General features: G+C 31.8%; 1 protein-coding gene across 1 annotated transcript; it reads right to left on the bottom strand.

Moving 5' to 3' along the window:
- Positions 1–3,280: 3,280 nt before the first annotated feature.
- On the bottom strand, positions 3,281–19,195 carry LOC132737362 (uncharacterized). Its single transcript, XM_060724632.1, has 10 exons — positions 19,021–19,195; positions 18,478–18,726; positions 17,632–17,844; positions 14,481–14,708; positions 12,968–13,180; positions 11,937–12,080; positions 10,091–10,228; positions 7,585–7,690; positions 5,419–5,460; positions 3,281–4,557 (listed from the first exon to the last, which is right to left on the bottom strand). Exons 1-9 carry the CDS (start codon positions 19,094–19,096, stop codon positions 5,424–5,426), a joined length of 1,404 nt encoding a protein of 467 aa, XP_060580615.1. The 5' UTR covers positions 19,097–19,195; the 3' UTR covers positions 3,281–4,557; positions 5,419–5,423.
- Positions 19,196–21,194: the final 1,999 nt, after the last annotated feature.

Genomic DNA, 21,194 nt, shown 5'->3' with positions numbered 1-21,194 from the left:
AAGCCATGGCACTCATCGTTCATTCCAGCGTTTCTTATATGTTTGTTCCTCAAGTATACAATCAAGAAACTATTGACATAATCATTAATACAACTGTATATATGAACTTTCAATGTAAAATTTGATATAAAACCATTTGAAAAGGCATCATTACTGACACCGATATGTAGAAAATATTGACATTATATTTAGTGTTGTTATTTTATATTTTACAAACAGCAGTTGCATTTATAACAACAGTCGATGTTTTCATATATGAATGTTTTCACTTTACATGTTAAAGCTTCTTGTTTTTTTTACAAAAACATAAAATCGTAGATCGAAAGATAATAACGAAACTATTATTTTAAAAATACGTAGTACTATAACAAGGCACATATATGCATAGACATTGAAAGGCTTTATTGCTTACTTGACAAACAAACGAACTTCAATATCCAAAATCAAACGCTTTAATGTAATATCCGACCATCAAACCGAAGCGTTTATCTCTCGCGCAAATACTTACACATATCATAATGATAAACGTTTCTCTGAAAGGTAGATTAGCAAGTCGAAATATGTGCATAATATAGGCCGAATTGTGCAATCTAATTTCTACTGTCCACAAAACGGGGTCAAAATGAGATTGCAAAATTTATAACTTTACAGCGCCTGGCTATCATTATCTAAAATATAAGAAACAAGTTAAATACTGATGCTGCACATCAAAGAAGCCGCTAAATAATGTTACCAGTACAAAATCAATTGTTCTATACTACAGTTGAATATCCGAAACACAAATAAATTGTTCTTTGTGTTCTTTGTATGTGCTCGTTGTTTAATAACAAAGGTTGCAAATTTTTGTGAAAAAATAGAACCGAATGCATAAACTCACAAAGTAATGCCATGTCTGAAATTCTGAAATGTTTGTCTGTTGCGAAAAAGATTGAAAGGTCTGGTCAAACAAACAAAAAATGGAAAACAAGTAAAAATGAAATAATTGGTATATTTAAAATAAATTCAATACAAAGAAAGAGATAAAAAATATCTCCGTTGCGCCGAGAAAAAGTTCACTTGAATATTGGTGCAAATTGCATAATCGAACTGTTCCGTTTATTTACAAAAAGCAAAAATGTGTTTAAAGGTTATAAAATAAATTGTTAGATATAATCAATTCTTAGGTACGAATTGTTTTCTTAAAATTTATAAAGATATAACTACTTGATTAAACACAAGATTGCATGTTTGCCTTGAATTTAGGTATAAATCCACTAAATGTAATAAAACATCTAGGCAAAGGAGAACAATCGTCACAGAATCCTTCAAAATAACCTTTTGCAAATACTTGTGAGATGCATTTTAAAACAAATGTACGTTTTCACTCCTTTAATCTTTTTTATTACTTGAATGTTAATTATGTTCATGAATCAGCATACGTTTTGCCTGTCATACCCCTTGTTCCCTGTCCGAATTTGCTTCACGTCATTAGAGTATAGACTGGCCCATTTACACGTTATTTATCAGGTAAATAAAATAAGAAATGATAAAAAGAAAATGATATTCAAAAATGGCACTATCATTTCAGTTAAACGTGTACTATAATTCATTTAAGATCGGTTTCATGCTGCACATGAGAAAAGCTGTTTTTTAGAGAATTTGAAAACTAAAATAATATCTATATTGACTGACAAGAAAAACGTTAAAAACAAATTTACTTTTTATGTACAGATATTTATTAACATGTTTCGAGAAAAGAGTGGTATTATGATTTGTTTACATTTCATTCTTCCTTTTCATGAGAAGGAAGAACTATGTTTGATGAAACTCAATGATACTCGATGATATTAAACTTTACCAAAAATATTTAAGCATTTGGAATGTATATGGAGCGCGCCATTTGATCTATGAATAGCGCCATTTTGATATCAGGAAGTTGTTATGTTAGTTAAGAGGTTAACACAGTTACAAGCAGCCGACGACAGAAAACAGTAAGTATAATTGTGATTAAACACAAAAGAACAAAGTTAAGAACATGACAAATATGTTATTAGTCAACACTCACTGTATCTGAATTCTTTCGATTAAACTATTCTTATTCTCGGAATCAATTCTTCAGTTGAGTGGAAACACAGAATTAGAAGAGCAGTTTCGTGGTACAAGTATAGCGGCTTCCGAAGAAGTTTTACAGGACTCCTTGCTGAGAATAAGAAATTGCAGCAATAACAACGGATGATAACAAAATGCTTTCTTAAAATGTATGGCGCCCAGTGTATCATATATTATTCTTCCTTTTCATGAGAAGGAATAACTATATAATCATAGTTTCCGTCGCCATTTTTAATATCGCTTTATTAGTTCTTGTTTGATTCTGACACGGAATCGTTCGATTAAGAATTGTTTCGGACACGTGACTTTCTAGTTCTACGATCAACAAATCGCCTATTTAACATTTTATTAACATTTTATGATCTATTCTATGGTTAAACTGACCGGTCAGTTATAGCCTGTTTCAAGTCAAAGGAAGCTACATTTACTTGATACTGCCTAACAATCGTTATCGAATATGTCTAGCAGGCAACGGACTTTGAATTAATAGAATGAAGAAAGCGAGCCTTAGTGAACGACCATGAGTTCTTCCTTGTTGAACATTTTTCAGAATTCATTAATTAGTTAGGACACTCATTATCACAAGTCGGCATTACGTAAGTACATGTCTTTCAATCTATCATCAGCAGCTTTTTTCCCGCGATTTTGTTTCGGTTTTGTATGCTAACATTACTAAGCTGTTATGGATACATCAGGGTACTATAAAAGACTCTGGACACATGTTTTTTTCAGCTTCTATACCCGACTCCTGTTTATAATTATATTCATAAATTAAGTGTTGCCAAAGAAAAAAGTTTTGTAAGCTTAACCTGTAATAACCTAGGTTTCTCTTATAAAAGATAAATATGAATGTATTTTTCCTTCGCATTATCAAGATAGATAAATGAATGTTTATGTGATACTGCTAGCTGTTTGACCCTCACTCAACTGAGTCTCTATTCCATACTGTTAACATGCAAAGCATCAAAGCGCGTCCTATCAAGAAACGCAGCAAGTGACTATGAACTAGTAGGCATCTGATGACCAGATATCTTCTCTTTCAATAGTTAACTGAATTTTACCAGAAGTGTATATCATGGGGTACTGGGCGGACGAAAGAAATTGTTCATCATGCACTTTGGTAAGCTTGTTATAGATTAGAATATTAAATGTATTTTCTTTGTAACATACAAAACAGTAGTCAAAATGAACAAAGTCTGTTTTTTATTATTATAAATGTAGCAAATATACAAACAATATATAAAAATAGTAACAAAAGTGACCAATATGGTAATATTATATGCAATTTTTCATGTCAAATTAAAACCATGGTTTCTATTAATACACAGTAGTTATAGTTCAAGTCCAACATAAATACTTGACACAGAACACACTCTGGAATGAAAAATTTTAGATGAATTTCAAAAAGGCAAAATTCAGGATCATTTTGGTCTTGACATAAGCGTTAACAAAAATAATGGTACATTAAAATTAAATCAATATAATGGAAGATTGTTACATGAATTTTAGACAGGTATAATGAAATTCACAAACGTCATGTTCATGCGAGTCAAAGATGTAAAAGCTACTTGACATTAGTGATAAATAAAGAGCTATTGTTAATTGATTTATTGGGAGATCAATCTACTGTTTTGTTCAATTGCTTCAAAATCCTCATCTGACCCACCAGTGTCTCTACATTCCTATTAATAGACCTATAACACCTCATGTTAAAACTGTAGACGAAAGTTTCTGTTGTTAAAGTTTTACAGTATACAGCAAATCATCATTTCATTCAAACCACCATAAAATCGATTGCCTTGAAACAAAAAATAATTAACAGCAAAAATTCAGGAAATTAGGGTCGATTTAAATATTCACGGTAAAACAAATGTAAGAAGTGCAATCGGGGGTTAAAAAAGAAAGGAGCTTTTAATTTACCGGAATGAAACCTACTGAAATGACAATTTCAAAATGACGATACTATGATAAAACAATTCGTAAACAATGGCCTAAGTTTATACTTAAAATATTTGTTTGGATACATTTATAAGAGTGCAATTTATTGTTGAATATGTTTGCATTTCATTTCCTGCAAATTTCTCCAGTTGATTATTTATTACCATAAAGCGACACGAATGACCGTTTCGTTTTTAAAAATCAAATAAAAGACTACCCTTTCACCAATCGGATCGTCTTCGGTTACAACTGACGGAAAGGGCCGATTGCCCTTTCACAAAATCTGAATGCATTCCAAAAAGGACGTCGCGCTTCTGCGTGGACGTCAACAATTCCAAATAGTTTATTTCAGGCGTGTGAAAATCTCTTAAAAATAATAACGTCAGAAAAAGATTATGTCTTTTCATGAAATAAAATGAAATTGCGCAGCATCTCTCACTATTTGTTACATCGGTAAAGTACTAAGAAGCGGTTTTCTGTTCTCATAAAAACGGTGTAAAAAGATTCAAAGAATACGTAGTTTTCCTTTCACTGAAAAGAAAAAAAAAGATAATTTATAAACTTTGCATTAAATGTTAGAATCTTATGTTCATTAGCATTTTGCATTTTGCTAGCAATTGGAGTACTTAATTTTAATCCATAAATAAATGACACATTTCTAAATATGTTCATTTGTGAATGAACAATTTGATTTTATTAGTCTCGTAAATGACTCGTCATACGCTTTACAATTGTGCCCTGACGTTTTTCTGAAATAAGTTTTAAACAAAACACATTTGATACCTATTGGAACATTTTTTTCTGTCAAGGTCACTTAAATGAACCAAACCGTATGTTAATTTGGAATCAGGTTATTTTAACTCTTCTCGTGTGTAATAGTTACCGTTTTAATAGTATTAACATACCAAAGTGGCAACTGTACAATTATTTTTTTAAATTATTCTTACATCACATCATCTATCTCTTTTGAAATATCTGTTCTGTTTTGACATTAACTTTATGTTTTGTTGATATTTTTCACAGCTTACTATTGTCCGTAATTTATTTTCATAATTTTGCGACTTACAGTTTCATTGGTTGCAAATATTGGCAAAAAAGAGCGGTTTCAATAAAGCTTTGCTGAAAACTAAACCGAAACATTTAACTACTTGTCGAACACTTTTCTTGCCATCAGAACTTTTGTTCAACGTTAATTTTAATTTTATTATGAAAAATGAGTATATGAAATTGTTTTCATGAATAAACATGTACAATTTCTTTTACAATTTAAAACATTTTTTTTAACTTTTAAGCTCTAACTAAATAGTTCATGCCATAATTTCCCTAAATCATTTAGTAGGATGTTTTTTAATATAAAATGAAAATATAGCACTCAGACGTTGAATAACATACCTGTTTCATCCTGCCATTTTGTCGACTCTTTTATAAGGTATCCTAAACACACAAAAACAAGTTACAATCATAACAGAAGGTTATTAAAATAATACTGAACAGCATTGTAAGACATTATTTAGTTTTCAATTATATCCGATAATTATAATTGAGTATTATTCGTAATCAACGATAATTTTTTAAACAATCAATTTAATTTATACAAAATGATAAAAGAAGCATGCAAACAAACGAACAAACAGATAAACTTCTATTAGCTTTATAAGCCTTTGATCTGTTCAAACCTAAGGAGTTTTTTAACAAATTTTACATATTGCAAAACACAGCAGACTGTTAAATATTGATGACTATTCATGCAAAAATTGTGTTCTGTTAAATTCGGCATACTTAATCACAAATTATGTGCATATTGATAGAAAAAATGCTATATTAATAAACGTTTGTGTTTTATGTAGCTTGTTATTTTGGTATATTCGCTCTTCATGTTAATGCGAAGCTTGCATTTTTAGTGTTTTGTTAAAATGTTTAATATGATATTTATCTACACTTAATGAATGTAAAATTGCTTCAAAATATAGGTTGGTTCATTACTAATATACCACAGTGCTCCGACGATAACTATGACTAACTAGATTCATGAACTGATCATCTGTAGCGCAGCTGAAATCTAAGGCAACTCTGCAATGTCTTATTCAGTCTAACATACATTTTCAAATACACACGCGTGCACAACGATTGATACAATTATAGTGTCATTTTGATGTTATAGCCATAAAATAATGTTCTACAAAATGCTCACGAAGTGAAAATATAAAGCGTACTCTGAAGTTATAATTATTTGTCTTTTGTGGCAATAATTACTTTAACAACATAAATAATAGCTAGTAGTAACAGCTACTTTTATAAATTTCGTGTCGCAAAGAATATTATAAAATAAAATTGTCATTATTATAAGAAACATGTGCACTGTTAGTATATTCATTTCATGTCTTCATTTCAAAAGTGTGTAATAGTAATAACAGTTGATGCAACGGCAAATACGCACAAACAAAGAAAAGTAAGCACATGAAAGTAAGCACATGGCTATATTCTTAAATTGTACAGTTATATTTATCTATATGTAGATTAGCCGTGTCTTTTAGGACTTTTACATAATTCTCAATAAAACAACACATGATTGATTTGATCTAAATCTTTGACATTTGTTCATGCTCATTAACTGATGTTAATAACGATAACTTCGTGTTTTTCTTTTACATAATTGCACCGATTCATTGCCTTGTATGTACTTGTAGTATGCAAGTTATGTAATAGAAAGAGCACCGAAACACGAGGCTATCTGATTTGTACGAGGGGGCGTAGCCCCCGAGTTTAAATCAGATTGCCTAGTTTTGGTGTTCTTTCTCTTTTGTATCATAGTCAAACATAAAAACACGTTCTTAAGTCATTCTTACCTGAAAAATGATAAGCATCTAAAGATTAGCTTTACTTCTCTATCCACAATTGTAACCATAGTAATACCTATCTTGAGTCTAAATAATGAATCCAGTTAGCCATGTCATTTTTAGTACATTTAACATGAATTTTCAACAAAACCAAACATAATGCAATTTGATGTATTAATCTGTGCACAATTTAACTTTCGTTCTTCATACTACTCATTAAAATAAACAGATCTTATATTCTTTTTATCCGTCAAAAATTTGCAGTGGATTAGTACAAGTATTTGTCTTAAATGTACACTCTTATAAGTGTTGTGCCTATGACAAAATGGATTTTAACGTCCATTCAATCATAAGTTAAAGTTTAGATGGTAACATTGAGTTCACTCCCCTGAGTGCTATCTGGCTTTTAGATAATGAACATACTCGTAAAGATGATGTCAATGTGAAAATCAGCTGTACATTTACCCTTACTTAAGGTAATTACTTACTAACAAAATGGATTATAAGCCTTTTAAAAAAATGGAAATGTATGCATATTATTGTGTTTATCAAACAACAGATTGCAAATTTATATACACTTTTTACACTTGAACTTACGTTTCATATAACAAATCATCAGACAGTTTAAAAGTTGTCATTTGGCATGGCTAATTTTACAATTGAGTATCACAATTGTTGCAAGAATACACTTCCATAGTAACAATATGAATAAAACACCTACCCTTTGTTGTTTTTCCGTTTGAATACGCATACATATATAACAAAACAGACTACAACTATGGCACCACCTATGGTTATCCCAGCAACCTTTCCTGCATTTATTGTACCTTTACATAAGAAAAAATATCATTTTGCATTCAAGCTGACTTCTTTATATAAAAGTATCTTATTACAACAGCAAATGTCAAGTGCCCCGTGGCAGCTGTATAATGTTGACCGTACTTCACTACAGCGTTATTTTTTCTGGTCCTTCGGTATCATTGATTTCAGCACTTTTTAAGTGTTGAAAATAGAACACTTCATAGATCATGCCTTGCAAATTCATTATAACACACATTTATGTTTGAGTAAGACATGAAGAAGTAACCATCTTAATACATAATTTGTTGAACTGAATTTGAAAATTCGTTTTTCTCTTATTGTAGCATAGTAAATACACATGAACACTAGTGATCTCCTGTAGTATGTGTTTTTTTACAGTTGCCTACATAATGTAGAAGAATACAGACTCCCTTAAGAACGTCCTTACGGCTAAAATTGAAAGAAAAGGTGTTCAGAGTTTGTTCGATTGACCCTGTTCATGGATGGTACTGATAAATACAAGTTACAGGTAACTCCCTTTAGCACCGGCTGTAGCAGAGTTCAAGATTTAAACATAAAATGGAATGTAAACTTATATTAACAACTCACTGTTAAATAGCCAACGGATAGAGAAGTTACTCCAGTCCAGGAGAAGAACTGAATCTTGTACGTGCCAGGTATGAAACACATCGGATTTCACAGAGTAGTGCATTGTTATTTATTATACATATTTTCATACATTAACTTAAAGTAGCTAATTGTAAATTAAGGATTTGCATTGTGATAATTTTATGCTTAATCATTTAAAAATGCTTCTAAGAATGATGTGATTAATCAACGGACATAACCATCAATGTTTTTCTTTGGGAGATATTACCTTTAAAGTGTGTGTTTGATCATAAACATACCTATCATTGCTTTAAAAATAAAGATAAGAGGAAAACAGAATCCCTAAAAACGTTCAAAACGGCAAAATTGAAAATGATGCAGGCATTCAATAAAAAGCAAGTCCATTTCGAGAGTTCCGGGTTCAAGTCTGTTCAGACGGCATTTTTTAAGTTTTGAACCAGAAAAAATCATACTATGACTTTTGATTTCAAGTGTGGCCTTGACCTTTTCGATAATGGACACGACCAAAAATGCATTCTTTTAACATTTCCCCTCCCATTTTAAATTTTACCGTGACATGTTAAAAAAACCCTTTCATGGCTGGATTGTTAACCAGACAAGACAATCTATGACCTTTTTATGTACATATTACATCCGAGACAAACGTGATATAACAAACCTGAGGCTTGAGGCATTATGTTTAAATATTTCAGCAAGATCACTTTAATATATTTCCATGAATGACAACGCAGTTGGACGGACATATACAGAAAGACTGACTAACAATTCATGAACAAAATGCCTCCCTTCGGAAATAATACAAATCTAATATAAACAATGATATATCTCCCATATGTTTAAGAACAAAAGGTTCAGTTTCTATAAAACATGTTTCAGTCAAATTATTCTTTAAACTTTCGAAAAGTAATTTAAAGTGACATGTCTTCAGCAAGATCACTTTAATATATTTCCATCAATGACAACGCATTCGGACGGACATAAAACGATAAACAGAAAGACTGACTAACAATTCATGAACAAAATGCCTCCCTCCGGAAATAATACAAATTTAATATAAACAATGATATACCTCCCTTATGTTTTAAGAACAAACGGTTCAGTTTCTATAAAACATGTTTCAGTCAAATTATTCTTTAAACTTTCGACAAAGTAATTTAAAGTGACATGTCTTCAGCAAGATCACTTTAATATATTTCCATCAATGACAACGCAGTCGGACGGACATAAAACGATATACAGAAAGACTGACTAACAATTCATGAACAAAATGCCTCCCTCCGGAAATAATACAAATTTAATATAAACAATGATATATCTCCCTTATGTTTTAAGAACAAACGGTTCAGTTTCTATAAAACATGTTTCAGTCAAATTATTCTTTAAATTTTCGACAAAGTAATTTAAAGTGACATGTCTCCAGTTCATGAGTACAATCAATAATCCTTGTGACTAACATACTATTCTATAAACTGAATGTATCACTAAATTGATATAAACAAAGTTGGCAGTCTTTTTACATTTTAGGTAGTTGTTTTTATCTTAAATTAATATTTCTAATTTCTAGTTTTAATAGTCAATCATTTTATTCAACTCAAATCGACAACACAGGAATTAGCATAATGTGACTTATGTCATATCAGTCGTATTTCAGCTTCACCTTTGTTTCCTTTCTTTCTCAATCTTGTCAAACAGATTTGGTTTCATTATATAAATACTCAATGAAAGAACAAATGCATTATTTTTACTTTTACGTATTTAAATTTTATAATAATACATGTAAGCTTAAAACGTATTACCTTGACTGCAAGAACTACCCTGCCAACCTGAAGCACAATGGTCTACTGAACATAACCCGTCGATATTATTGCATGAAGATCCATTATAACAGTGACATTCACTTGCACAATTTTGACCAAACTTTCCGTGAGAACATGCTAAATCAAGATAAACAAACACTCAAATCTTTTCTTGAATTTTTTGTAAATTTGAGCATATGCTTAAATGGCCGGCGTTTTCAATGATTCGAAGATATTAAAGGGAAACAAAACTCATATTAATTTCAATCAACTTTATGCATTTATCCATCTATATTTAGGAGACATATAGATGTTCCTTCACTATGTCCAAATTTTGTGACCACATTGTAGAGGCACGGTCCAGGTTCTAGGTAATATATTTTGCACAAATTCGTTATATAAGTTTTTCGTAAAAGTGCGCTGATGGTCGTCACGAACAGTCACAATTGAAATTCTTAGGTGGATTTAAAGATAGTGTTTACCAATAATATGTTGTACATCATCCCGACGTTTACCACACAAGAGTCGGTATCTAGCTCAAAGGTCAATATTATACTTGTTTGTTCAAAGTCATGATTCGAGTTTTTCTTAAAAGAGTACACATTGTCTTGTCCGGTCATTAATAATAACGCTCCCGGACTAATTTTTAATTAGAAATAATATTTCGGAATATATGTGTCGGTTTCTGTTGACACCGCATAAAGACTATTGACTAATCACCAGGTGTTTTAAGTGAAATAAACTTATGATGAGTTAGTATATTTTAAAATATAGTGACCATTACAACATTGAACGATTACTACGTGTTTGTTTCCATGGCAAAACACGGGTGTCAAAATAGCACACATATGAGTATTTGCACAACCCAATATGTCATAATGATACGACCGATTAAACGTTATCGTGTTCGACCTGATCTAACTTTGTTGTGCGTATATGTTTTATTCTTGAAAGAATTTTTAATAAATAATGCATATATCTGCTACATATTAAGACACGTGTAGTGGGCAAGATCTATGTCAGCCACTCAAAAGTCAGGTCAAAACATATCATATGGCCATGTTCAGACCTCATTTTGACATTTGTCGGAAGATTTAAAAATAGTTGGACTTAAATACGTGGCAATCTAAACAATTTGTAACAGCTAAGAGCAAGTTTGTACTTAAAAGCCAATGGGCGTCCGAAATAGAGTGGTTCAGGTCGATGACATTGATCTGCTTGCCGCTCACCGCGGTTGGCTCGGAGACAACCAGGGACATTTTATACTTTAATGTGAAGCAGTTATCAAGGTAATTTACGGAACGTAGGTGGTTCTACTTAGGTGCAGAGCCTGAAATATTGCAACTGAACTTATCCTTCAAAATAAAGATTTAAATGTGCCTTAAGATGTTTCCTGTGACGGTGTGACTTATAACCCAATAAAAAGTATAAAACCAGCTTTAAGATAAAGGTCACACTAATACATTTAAGGAAAAAATACCTGGTCAAGCCCGATTATCAATCCCGTCACTTGTTGAAGAATTTTTATACTACTAGGATAATTGTGTGGCACATTAAATGATTTTATGTGAGCAAACGCTACTTTGACAATTGGAAATATGATAATACTGACTTTGTCTGGTCATATTCTTTAATTAGATGGACAAACTAAGAATATTCAAACGTGCTTTTAAAGGTTTTTATACTTTTGTTACACTGTTAGTAACCATGACCCTTTACTTGTCCTTCCGCCCGCTGAGGGGTTTTCTTACGCATTTTTAACATGTTGCTACCCTTTTTGTATGAAATATAATTTACTAGATTAAATTAAGTTTTGCGAGATTATATTTTCAACTTGTATACTTACATTCATTGCAAGCAGATCCAACCCATCCAGGGAAGCATAAAGGTGTTTGGCATTCCCCAGTTGTTGAATTGCATACTTTATTGTCTGCACAATGGCATCTTTGAAAACATGATTTTCCAAACCATCCGACATTACAAATGTTATCTGAAATGCATTTTGTCTTTAAAAAGACGTCGTTGTCATAATATTTTAGTCAAATTTAGATTGAAAATTCTGAACTACTCTCTCACACAAAACGAATCTCAAAACTCCATCATCTTTTCACAGTTATAAAATGTGCATAGAAGTAAAATGTGCAGTTTCCACCCAATAGTTGATATGGTTCACTAGACACAGATGTAAACACCCGTATTATCACACCCGCTAACATGTAGCGAGTAAAACAGTTTGATACATAACTTACTATATAAGCTACTCTGCCACACATATTGTGGTCTAAAAACATCAACATATTTGTTTACAGTTATTAGATATTATAAGATGTAAAATTTGAAGTTTTCGCGATATAACTGTGAACTAACAGTTGTTTTGTTTCACTTGACCCAAATATAAATACCGGTACCCCTGCTGTCACACCCGTTAACATGAATCAAACAGGACAATTACTTACTATATACAAATGTCAGTTATAAACTGGATTTCTGCGGTATGTTCTTCTTTGTTAGTTTCTTTTCATAGACATTATTTTCTATGATATATTGTCTAGCAATAGATTTCAGGAAAAACCTACCAAGCGCATAATTGTTCTATCCGCAACCAACTGATCTACTTGCAACCAGTTAACGGGTGTATTTATAATTGAAGTCTCAATATTTACAGTATATTTAAATGTAAGTTTGTAAACCATATAACTTACACAATCAGATTTGTTTCATGTAAATTAGTACCGGATATGACGTAGTTTGTACATATGAAATAATTGTACGAATGTTATTTTCTGTTGTGTACTTATGTGCACATACATATTTTATACTTAGATGCGACAGCAAGATGATGTTTGTAGATAGTTCAACATAAAAGTATCATATTACCATCTGAATAAAGGATAAGCTCACAAATAGTGAGTACATTTCCATAAAGACGAATTCCAAAACTTTGTGCAACAACTGGATCATTTAGAAAATGTACAGAGTGCGTTGAATTCACGATCTTTTGGACAGTGAATAAGAATTTTCCAGAGCCTGACGAGCAGTTCGATGTGTTACATGCATACACTTTAACACCTTGTAGTTGATTGTTGTTATCTGAAATGGTTAATTTCATAGTCTGTTATTTCACACTTGATTGATCAGGAATTTATTTCATACATTGGCTTATTATCTGAAAAATAAGTTAAGAAAACAAAGCTTTAATCGATGCCCTAGACACTAGTTGAAAGTGACCAATAATTGTCCAGCTTATAAATATGATGACCTACCCTTTATTGCAGAAACTGCCAGTATAAAGAAAAGAACGACGCACTTTAAATTTGACTAAACAATTGCATATTCATTTCTCAGACAAACAAAGTTTAACAGCATATTACAAAAGAACTGTTTTCATATTGAAGCTAGAGAAAAATGAATAACTCGATGGAAAGAATTAGCTATGTCATGAATGTTGTTATTCTCACAAGTAATGAAGACGATTGCATTAAAAATCAATGAAGCTTAAAATACAGTGAGGCGTTACATTAAATGTGCACCAGGGTTATTTTCTTGATAAAACTGGCTATAAATAAAAACAATATTATAATTTTCAAAGCATTTTAGACGCATGGTTTCCACTTACTTCAAATATTATGTTTTTCTGTAATAGCGCTATACATTTCTGACACTATTTCACTCACGCACGAAGAGTCGAAATAATGTTTAAAACTGTAACGTTTATTTGACTTATTCTTCTGATTAGCATGCAGGTAACCGAGAAATGATGAATGATATATAATCGGCATTTGTAGATAAACTAGATGTATCAAAATATGAAATATATGTATGAAATACAATTCTCTCCGCATATGAAATGAGAACAAGCAATGGTTATAAAAGTAACAGGGCTAATATGTTTAGGATGTGTTGAGTAAGATAATGAGATAACAGTTCAATGTAAAATAACAATGACTTACTGGTTTCAAATTAATTGCGATTATTCCCTTGTTATGATTATTATCCTCACTAAATCTGAAAAATATCGGTCAATGCGTCATGTATTTCTAAGACAAGGTCTGTACTTCCCACGAAGTGTAACCAAATTATTGGTCAGACAGGATTTCGGTGACGTTAGGTTTATAATCTTAAAAAAACTGTAAGAGTAGTAAACGAGTTATTGTAGACTTCAAAACAGAATCTTATACTACAACCTCTGGCAAAATATGAGAATAAAGATCAACAAGGAAACGTTGTCCGCACTAATCCAATAGCAATGGTACCAAAGAAACTCAAGAATCAGGTTCTGATATATTTGGCTTATGTACTGACTGACAAACGTACCGACAGGAACAACATGATTAAACGTTCTTAAAATGTTTACTTCATAAATCTAAAATAACTATAACTTATTATATACCCAAATCGCTTCTTCCATATAACTCCACCACGTAAATCGTGTAGTTTTCTCTTAGATCTACCTGCCACCACGATGGGGAAGGCGTTGCTTGTGTAACACTACAGCAATTACAATGGTCTACGTCATAGTTATCTATTCCGTCGATCGCATTGTATGGAGGATTATCCATGAACATGCTGGATTGACTTGTAATTGCAGTTTTTCGTAAAAGGCTTAGCAGATCGATGGCTGAAGCATGATCAAAATAACATGTTCAGAGAACAATTAAATTTCAATATGACATCGCAATGTACGTAAATGTAGCAAATCTAAAAGTTTCAGTAAATTGCAAGACATTATTCCTACCTATAGGATATAGCAGATACTGAATGACTGTACGCTTAATATTGAATTTATTGACTGCGTTGAATAAAAATATTTTATGCGAACCTGTGGCGAGCATAATTTTAATTTATTCAACGAGTTACATAAATTTAGTATAAGACTTACATATTTATCACATACCAAAAATAAAGACCGTTTAAAGTGAAATAGAACTATTTTTCATTGTCGCACCTATAGCATAACGCGAAAATTTAGCGCGTCTTAACGCTATGTTTAGGGGACATATTCGAATGATGGCCCCGGTCAATTTTTTTAATAACTCAGACATGGTGTTTTGAAAGTACTGGAAACTTCTGATATTTCTCTGTCATTGTAATTCTTTCTTGTTTGTGTGTAGGAAATGAGCAGTTTTTTTTTTTTTTTTGGGGGGGGGTTACCCGAAACTAAGCATTTTGGTAGCTTTGTATGTATTTGTGACTCTCCGAATGGAGGTGAAAAAGTTAAAAATCAAGCTTTGACAGTTGGCGCCAAACAAGTAAGAAATTTCGGATAAATTTTGTGCAAAATCTAAACGTATGATAGACACTTTTTTGGTCATTTTTGAAAATGCCATAGCTTGCACTGCGTGTTAGTGATCTTTCAGGGGAGGTAATAAAAATTTGAAATTTTGGCAAAAATTGTACTTCACAGAATGTGCACATTTATCCAGATTAAACAGTTTTATATTGTGCAAAATGACAAAATAATGCATGATTGGGCACTTTTAAATGTTACAAATGTATATAATGTCATATAAGTCAACAGTGGTGTCTTTACGGCACTTTTAGCTGTATGCCCAAATAAATGAGGTCTGGTTTGCTGTAAAATTCATTTTGTGACATTAAATGTGGCTGTAATCTTGTTTTTCTATCTATAATCTCCTTCCAAAAGACTTTAAATACTCTGAAAATACTTTATGGTATTTAAATGAAGGTGGAATACAGAAAAATGACCATATCACAGTTTCCTGGCACTTGATATTAAGTAAATCATATAACAGGCATGGTCATTGTACTAGTTACTTCCCCTGAAATAGGTTTTTTTTTAAATCTTTGATTAAATACAAAGTAACCACAGTACACACTTTTCGAAGTTAACGTTTAATGCGAAATACTCCATATTTTAAGAAAATAAAATGAAACGCTTTAGTGAGGACCACATAAAAAACTTAAAGGGGCAGGGGACAAATTCGAATGATGGCCCCGGTCAAATTTTTTAATAACTCAGACATGGTGTTTTGAAGGTACTGGTAACTTCTGATATTTCTCTGTCATTGTAATTCTTTCTTGTTTGTGTGTATGTATTTGTGACTCTCCGAATGGAGGTGAAAAAGTTAAAAATCAAGCTTTGACAGTTGGCGCCAAACAAGTAAGAAATTTCGGATAAATTTTGTGAAAAACCTAAATGTATGACAGACACTTTATTGGTCATTTTTGAAAATGCCATAGCTTGCACTGCGTGTTAGTGATATTTTTAATGAATCGGGCGAATTCTGGAGTATGCTTCACCTTCATGAAGATTGCCCATATTGGTATATTTTAGGTGTGATTTTGGCTGGGTGGGGGTAAATATAAATTGCTGTCAGTTATTTTTTTTAAGGAGCAATGCATGCAAACTATTATTTTCTTCAATGTATGTCATATATCATTGAATAATGCTGTGCAACTGGTAATCTGCCTGTGAAACAGATTTTGAAATATTTGGAATTATGTTTCTGGCCACACTGAAATACAAAATTGTTCATTTTTAGGTCACCTGCCCCCTTATATAACGAAAATAAAGTCACGTCAAAATATATGCACCGCCGTGAAATGCCATTTTTACGGAGTCGCAAAAGTGGCACGGTTATGTGATGAAAGAAAATATCGAATACATTTGATTTGAGTGCTTTCAAAATGGGTTCGCAGCTTGTATGATTATAAGTTTTATAAAGCAAGCTACCATTGTTATAAATGTATTGCAAGTTAAGTCATTTTTGCTTACAGTAGGTTTGCTTTCTCTTTAGTGACAAGATAAGGAGTTTACCTATTTTACTTGTTGTTATTTATAAGTATTCTTCGTGTCATGCACATAACACATTCGTCGACATTAATTCTAAATCATAGGCTGTTAGAACGATTATTATGACAACCCATATTATGGCGCCACGAAATCATACCGCCTTATCTGTTACCAATTTCAACTTGGAGAGAAGCGGAGCAATTTATGTGAAATAATGTGTTTGCTCAATGAAATAAGCGATGTCCCGGATAAGGATTGAATTCGGGGCCTTTCGTTAACAAATCAAGTGTACTATACTCAGTTGGTAGAGCCGCAGAACTGTATTCCGAGGATCTCGGTAAGGCGGATGACACATTTCCCTTAAAATGTGGCGCAAATGGGGGACTATGACTTTATTTAATTCAAAGTTAAATTTGCATGGCTATGTTACCGTGATGATTTCAATGACGAATTTCAAAATAGCAGTGGAAAATGACAAGGTTTAGACTTTTGTTATCGATAAAGGAGTCATATTGACACCATGTGTGGAATAAAAACAATTTGCGGATGCACAGTATCATTTTTAAATCTAAATTACTTAAAAGTACAATAATTCTTTCTGTTCATATCATATCCATATGTGTATCATCACAGAGATAAGTTTTGTTTTAACTCGATCGAATAATAATATTAAAGGTTTGTAATAAAAGTACGGTTAATTTTATATCTAAATAGAATATCCTCAGTAATAGTTTAATATCGCATAAATCAAAAACTGCTTTTAAATATAAATTTGATATGTACTCACTATCTTGAACAATCTTTATCTCGCATATTGTCAACACACTTGAAACTGAACGTCGTATCATCAAATATCTAAATAGGTATGAACTTGATGCGTGTAGTTCATACAAGTGACTGTTATTTTTCGTATTACCATTATATATCAACATTCCACTAGTTCCTGTTAATGACGTGTTGCTTACATATACTGAAATGTCCTGATACTGGTCCATGTTTGCTATGAAAGAACAAAAAGTAAAAGTAGCACAATATTATTTGCACATTAAAATCGAAACTTGAAATAACGTTTTATTTGTCTATGCCTGACATGAAAATACACATTTAAATACACATTATGGCACTTTGACTCATATAAGGATTAAAGGAACTTAGATGGGGTTCTCTAACATGACAGGACTGCAAATATTCACACCATACGCTCATTCCGAAAAGGTGGTTCAATCATTTAAATTGCGAAAGATTACCGAAAAATGTAAAACATTTATACGCTCACGCTTGAAGTTTAAAATGGACTAAGACTTGAAAGAATTGAACAAAACAGAAAAAAGACAACGATTCTTAATTTAATTTCTTTCTTTCTTTGTTCCTGAATTTATATATGAAAAAAATGTGTTTAGCGACCACAGGGGAGCTGTTTGTTTGTCCTTTTCTTATACCTAGGATTTTGTATAGTGTTACTTGCTAAAAACCAAACATCTTTAAAATATACACTCGGAATTAGATATTAGACGTAATATGTGAACAACAAGAGATTTTAAACAATTTGAATAGATGAAGTGAATATCAAATACTTGATTGCTTTTGAATGTTGTTCTTACTACAGGTTAGTTGTGGAAATTGAGAAGCATACCTTCATCTGATCGTCCAAATATCCGAATGACACTGACTCTATAAATTCTGCCCAAGTCTAATTGTATCCATGGTGGTTCGGTACCTGATGTTGAAGCACAACACCTGCATGTGTTTGGGTCTCCTAGATAGACATTGTCTACAGCATTGTAACTATCCCAGGATGTATCTGGAACATTATAATTGCTGGTACTCGACATCGTTACTGACACTTGTGCCTTTATTCTTTGAACTAGGTTGTCTACCGGCACTTTTAAAGAATAAGGATTACATTATATTCTACACGAAAGCATTCTTATCTAGTAATTTTTAAATAATGTACTTAAAGGTGTTGAAAGAAAATAATCATAATGAGAGCAATTCGAAAATCATATATATTACAGCATATTATAAATATATGGATAATTAGTCTTTATTATTGTTTAATATTTTACGTGAAACTATCAATTTAGGTTCGTGACGTGTTTTCCAAAATTTTGGTGGAAACGTTAAACTCTCTAAATGTGTCATGTTTGAATTTATTTATTAAATTACGTTCACTTACTTGTCTTCTGTGACAATACTGCATGATAACGTAGATATAATAACAAAATGAAAACATAAGTTATCCTTGAATACATCTCTGCATTGAAAAAAAGTAACACATAAGACAACAATTCATTTTTTTTTACTTTCTTTTCATAATAACATATTTCTTTCTACTCATCTAGGGTAGTTATAAATAGATATTCACTTTTCAGCTTATCAGCCATAAATTATCATTATCATTTGAAATAGCCTTGTATTTTGATAAAGTAAGTAAAGATTTGATCATAACCTTAAAGATAATATGTCGTATGCAGTATGATAGCTTTCAATTTATTAGTAATAGATAAATGCTAAACTGGGCATTCCCTTCTTCATTTAGAGAGTCATTTTAATCACCATTACAAAGTATTTCGTTGTTTTTTTAGTTTGATGCATAGTTTATTACTTGGTGCTGGTAAACTTTAATCAGCAATTTTCACTTGACCTTGTTATTAAAAGCAGTACATGTAAAGGACAAGGTAAAGCTAATAAAGGGCAAAAATTGACGATGTGAAATACTGCAAAAATCAATAATAATTTGTATTGAAAATAATACATTTAGTAGTATTTACTTTCATTTTGTTTTGTGTTTTTTTAGTTATAAACTACCATTATGATCGAAGTTCAATGTGCATGCCTACAGTTAAAAAACCAGTCACAGAGTATAAAAACATAACAAGGCCAGAAAAATTATGCTTATGCGATAGTTGTTCTTTCTAGATGCCTGAAAGTAATACCATATACTTTGTCAATGGTACTTTGTCATTTTGTAACATTAAAACGAAAATTTCTCTGTCGATGTTTGATTGACATTACCCCAAAGTAACCTAAGTGAAGGAAATTATGCTACTTTAACTAACATATATATTCAAACTTAGTTCGCTCAAACCCGTTAAAGGCTTGCAAATGTGTTCGAGAGATCGGTAGTTACAGCCAACAGCGGATGAATTTTTGTCTTGTATGTTCCTTTTTGGAGACATAGATGGAAAAGTGATCCTGGTTATATATTTTTTTATTATGGTTTAAAATGATACAAATTCCTAAGCCCTTAGATAATGGAAGCACACCTATAGTGTGGCTGCTACCGAAAGACGGTTGTGTATCTGAGGACAAAGTGTATGTTTTGCGACATTTTCGTTTGGCGTGATGATACTGAATATAGGTGACCGCTGATTCAATTTTTACGTTAGATGATATCATATCACTTGTATATCCTTTGCAGACAGTATACTTCTAACTCAAGATCCATATATTTGTTCAAATGATGAGCATACTACGTTTAATAATGATTTACAACCTTATTGAATAATAAAAAACGCTTAAACGTGCCTTGAAGCATACTGGCAGTAACGAAAGTTATCACAAGTACTCTGGGACATTTGAAAAATCGGGCATGATTTGTTAGCTTGCATTTTTGCATTATAATTATGTAATTATATTTTGCAATGATTAAGATCACAAATACACGGGTCAATGCGTGCGAATTAGCATATAATTTGGAGATTTTACTCAAAACTACCAGGTGTTAGACAAGAGACGCTGAAAAAGGGGCTATAAATTAGTTTTTGACACAAGTATAAGATGTAAGGCAAACTCAATAATGACATTTTAATTAAACACCTTAAACTCACATTTTAAAGATGAAAATGACCATTTTTGACGAGTGTTTCTGTAGTATATAGAGACGTTTTCCGACAAACTCCGTGACAGTTATCACAAGAACCCCTGACAAGTTATCATAAGAACACCATTCATCGTAATAGTTCCTCCCCCGTGAAAATATCGTATGTTACTCAGGAACAAATGCTGTTTTTAAACACTGTATATAAACCTTAAAGATATTTTGTATCTGACAGCTATATCTAGACATACTGCCTTGTAACCTTAGGTTGTTTAGTAGTGAAATAAGAATGTCTTCTCATTCCGTGCGTATACAAACAGGTAGATATGGTTCGAATAGAGTTGCTAGAAATGTACGTTATTGTACATACTGTAATACACAGGACCTTGAAGACAAATATCATTTTAAACTTATATGTCCATGCTATAATAACATCAGAAAAATAGATATAACGTTACTATTATATCACTCCCGGTGGAGAGTTGTTAAATGCAAAAATGAAAAGATTATTTTAAAAAGCCTTGCTAGTT

The sequence above is a fragment of the Ruditapes philippinarum genome, unplaced genomic scaffold (genome assembly GCF_026571515.1).
Source record: "Ruditapes philippinarum isolate M1 unplaced genomic scaffold, ASM2657151v2 ctg1191_1_1_1_1, whole genome shotgun sequence".
Classification (NCBI taxonomy): Eukaryota; Metazoa; Mollusca; class Bivalvia; order Venerida; family Veneridae; genus Ruditapes; species Ruditapes philippinarum.
Note: the sequence above shows the minus strand (reverse complement) of the source record. Positions and strands in the feature narration are given on the sequence as shown.

Bases quoted from the DNA above. Each gene is read 5' to 3' on its own strand.
- LOC132737362 (XM_060724632.1), bottom strand. From the start codon at position 19,096: ATGTATTCAAGGATAACTTATGTTTTCATTTTGTTATTATATCTACGT. The intron at 14,709-17,631 runs GTGAGTACATAT...ATCATGCTTCAG, and splicing joins GATAAAGATTGTTCAAGATA to CCATCGATCTGCTAAGCCTT. The intron at 10,229-11,936 runs GTAAGTATACAA...ATCTTGATTTAG, and splicing joins TGGATCTGCTTGCAATGAAT to CATGTTCTCACGGAAAGTTT.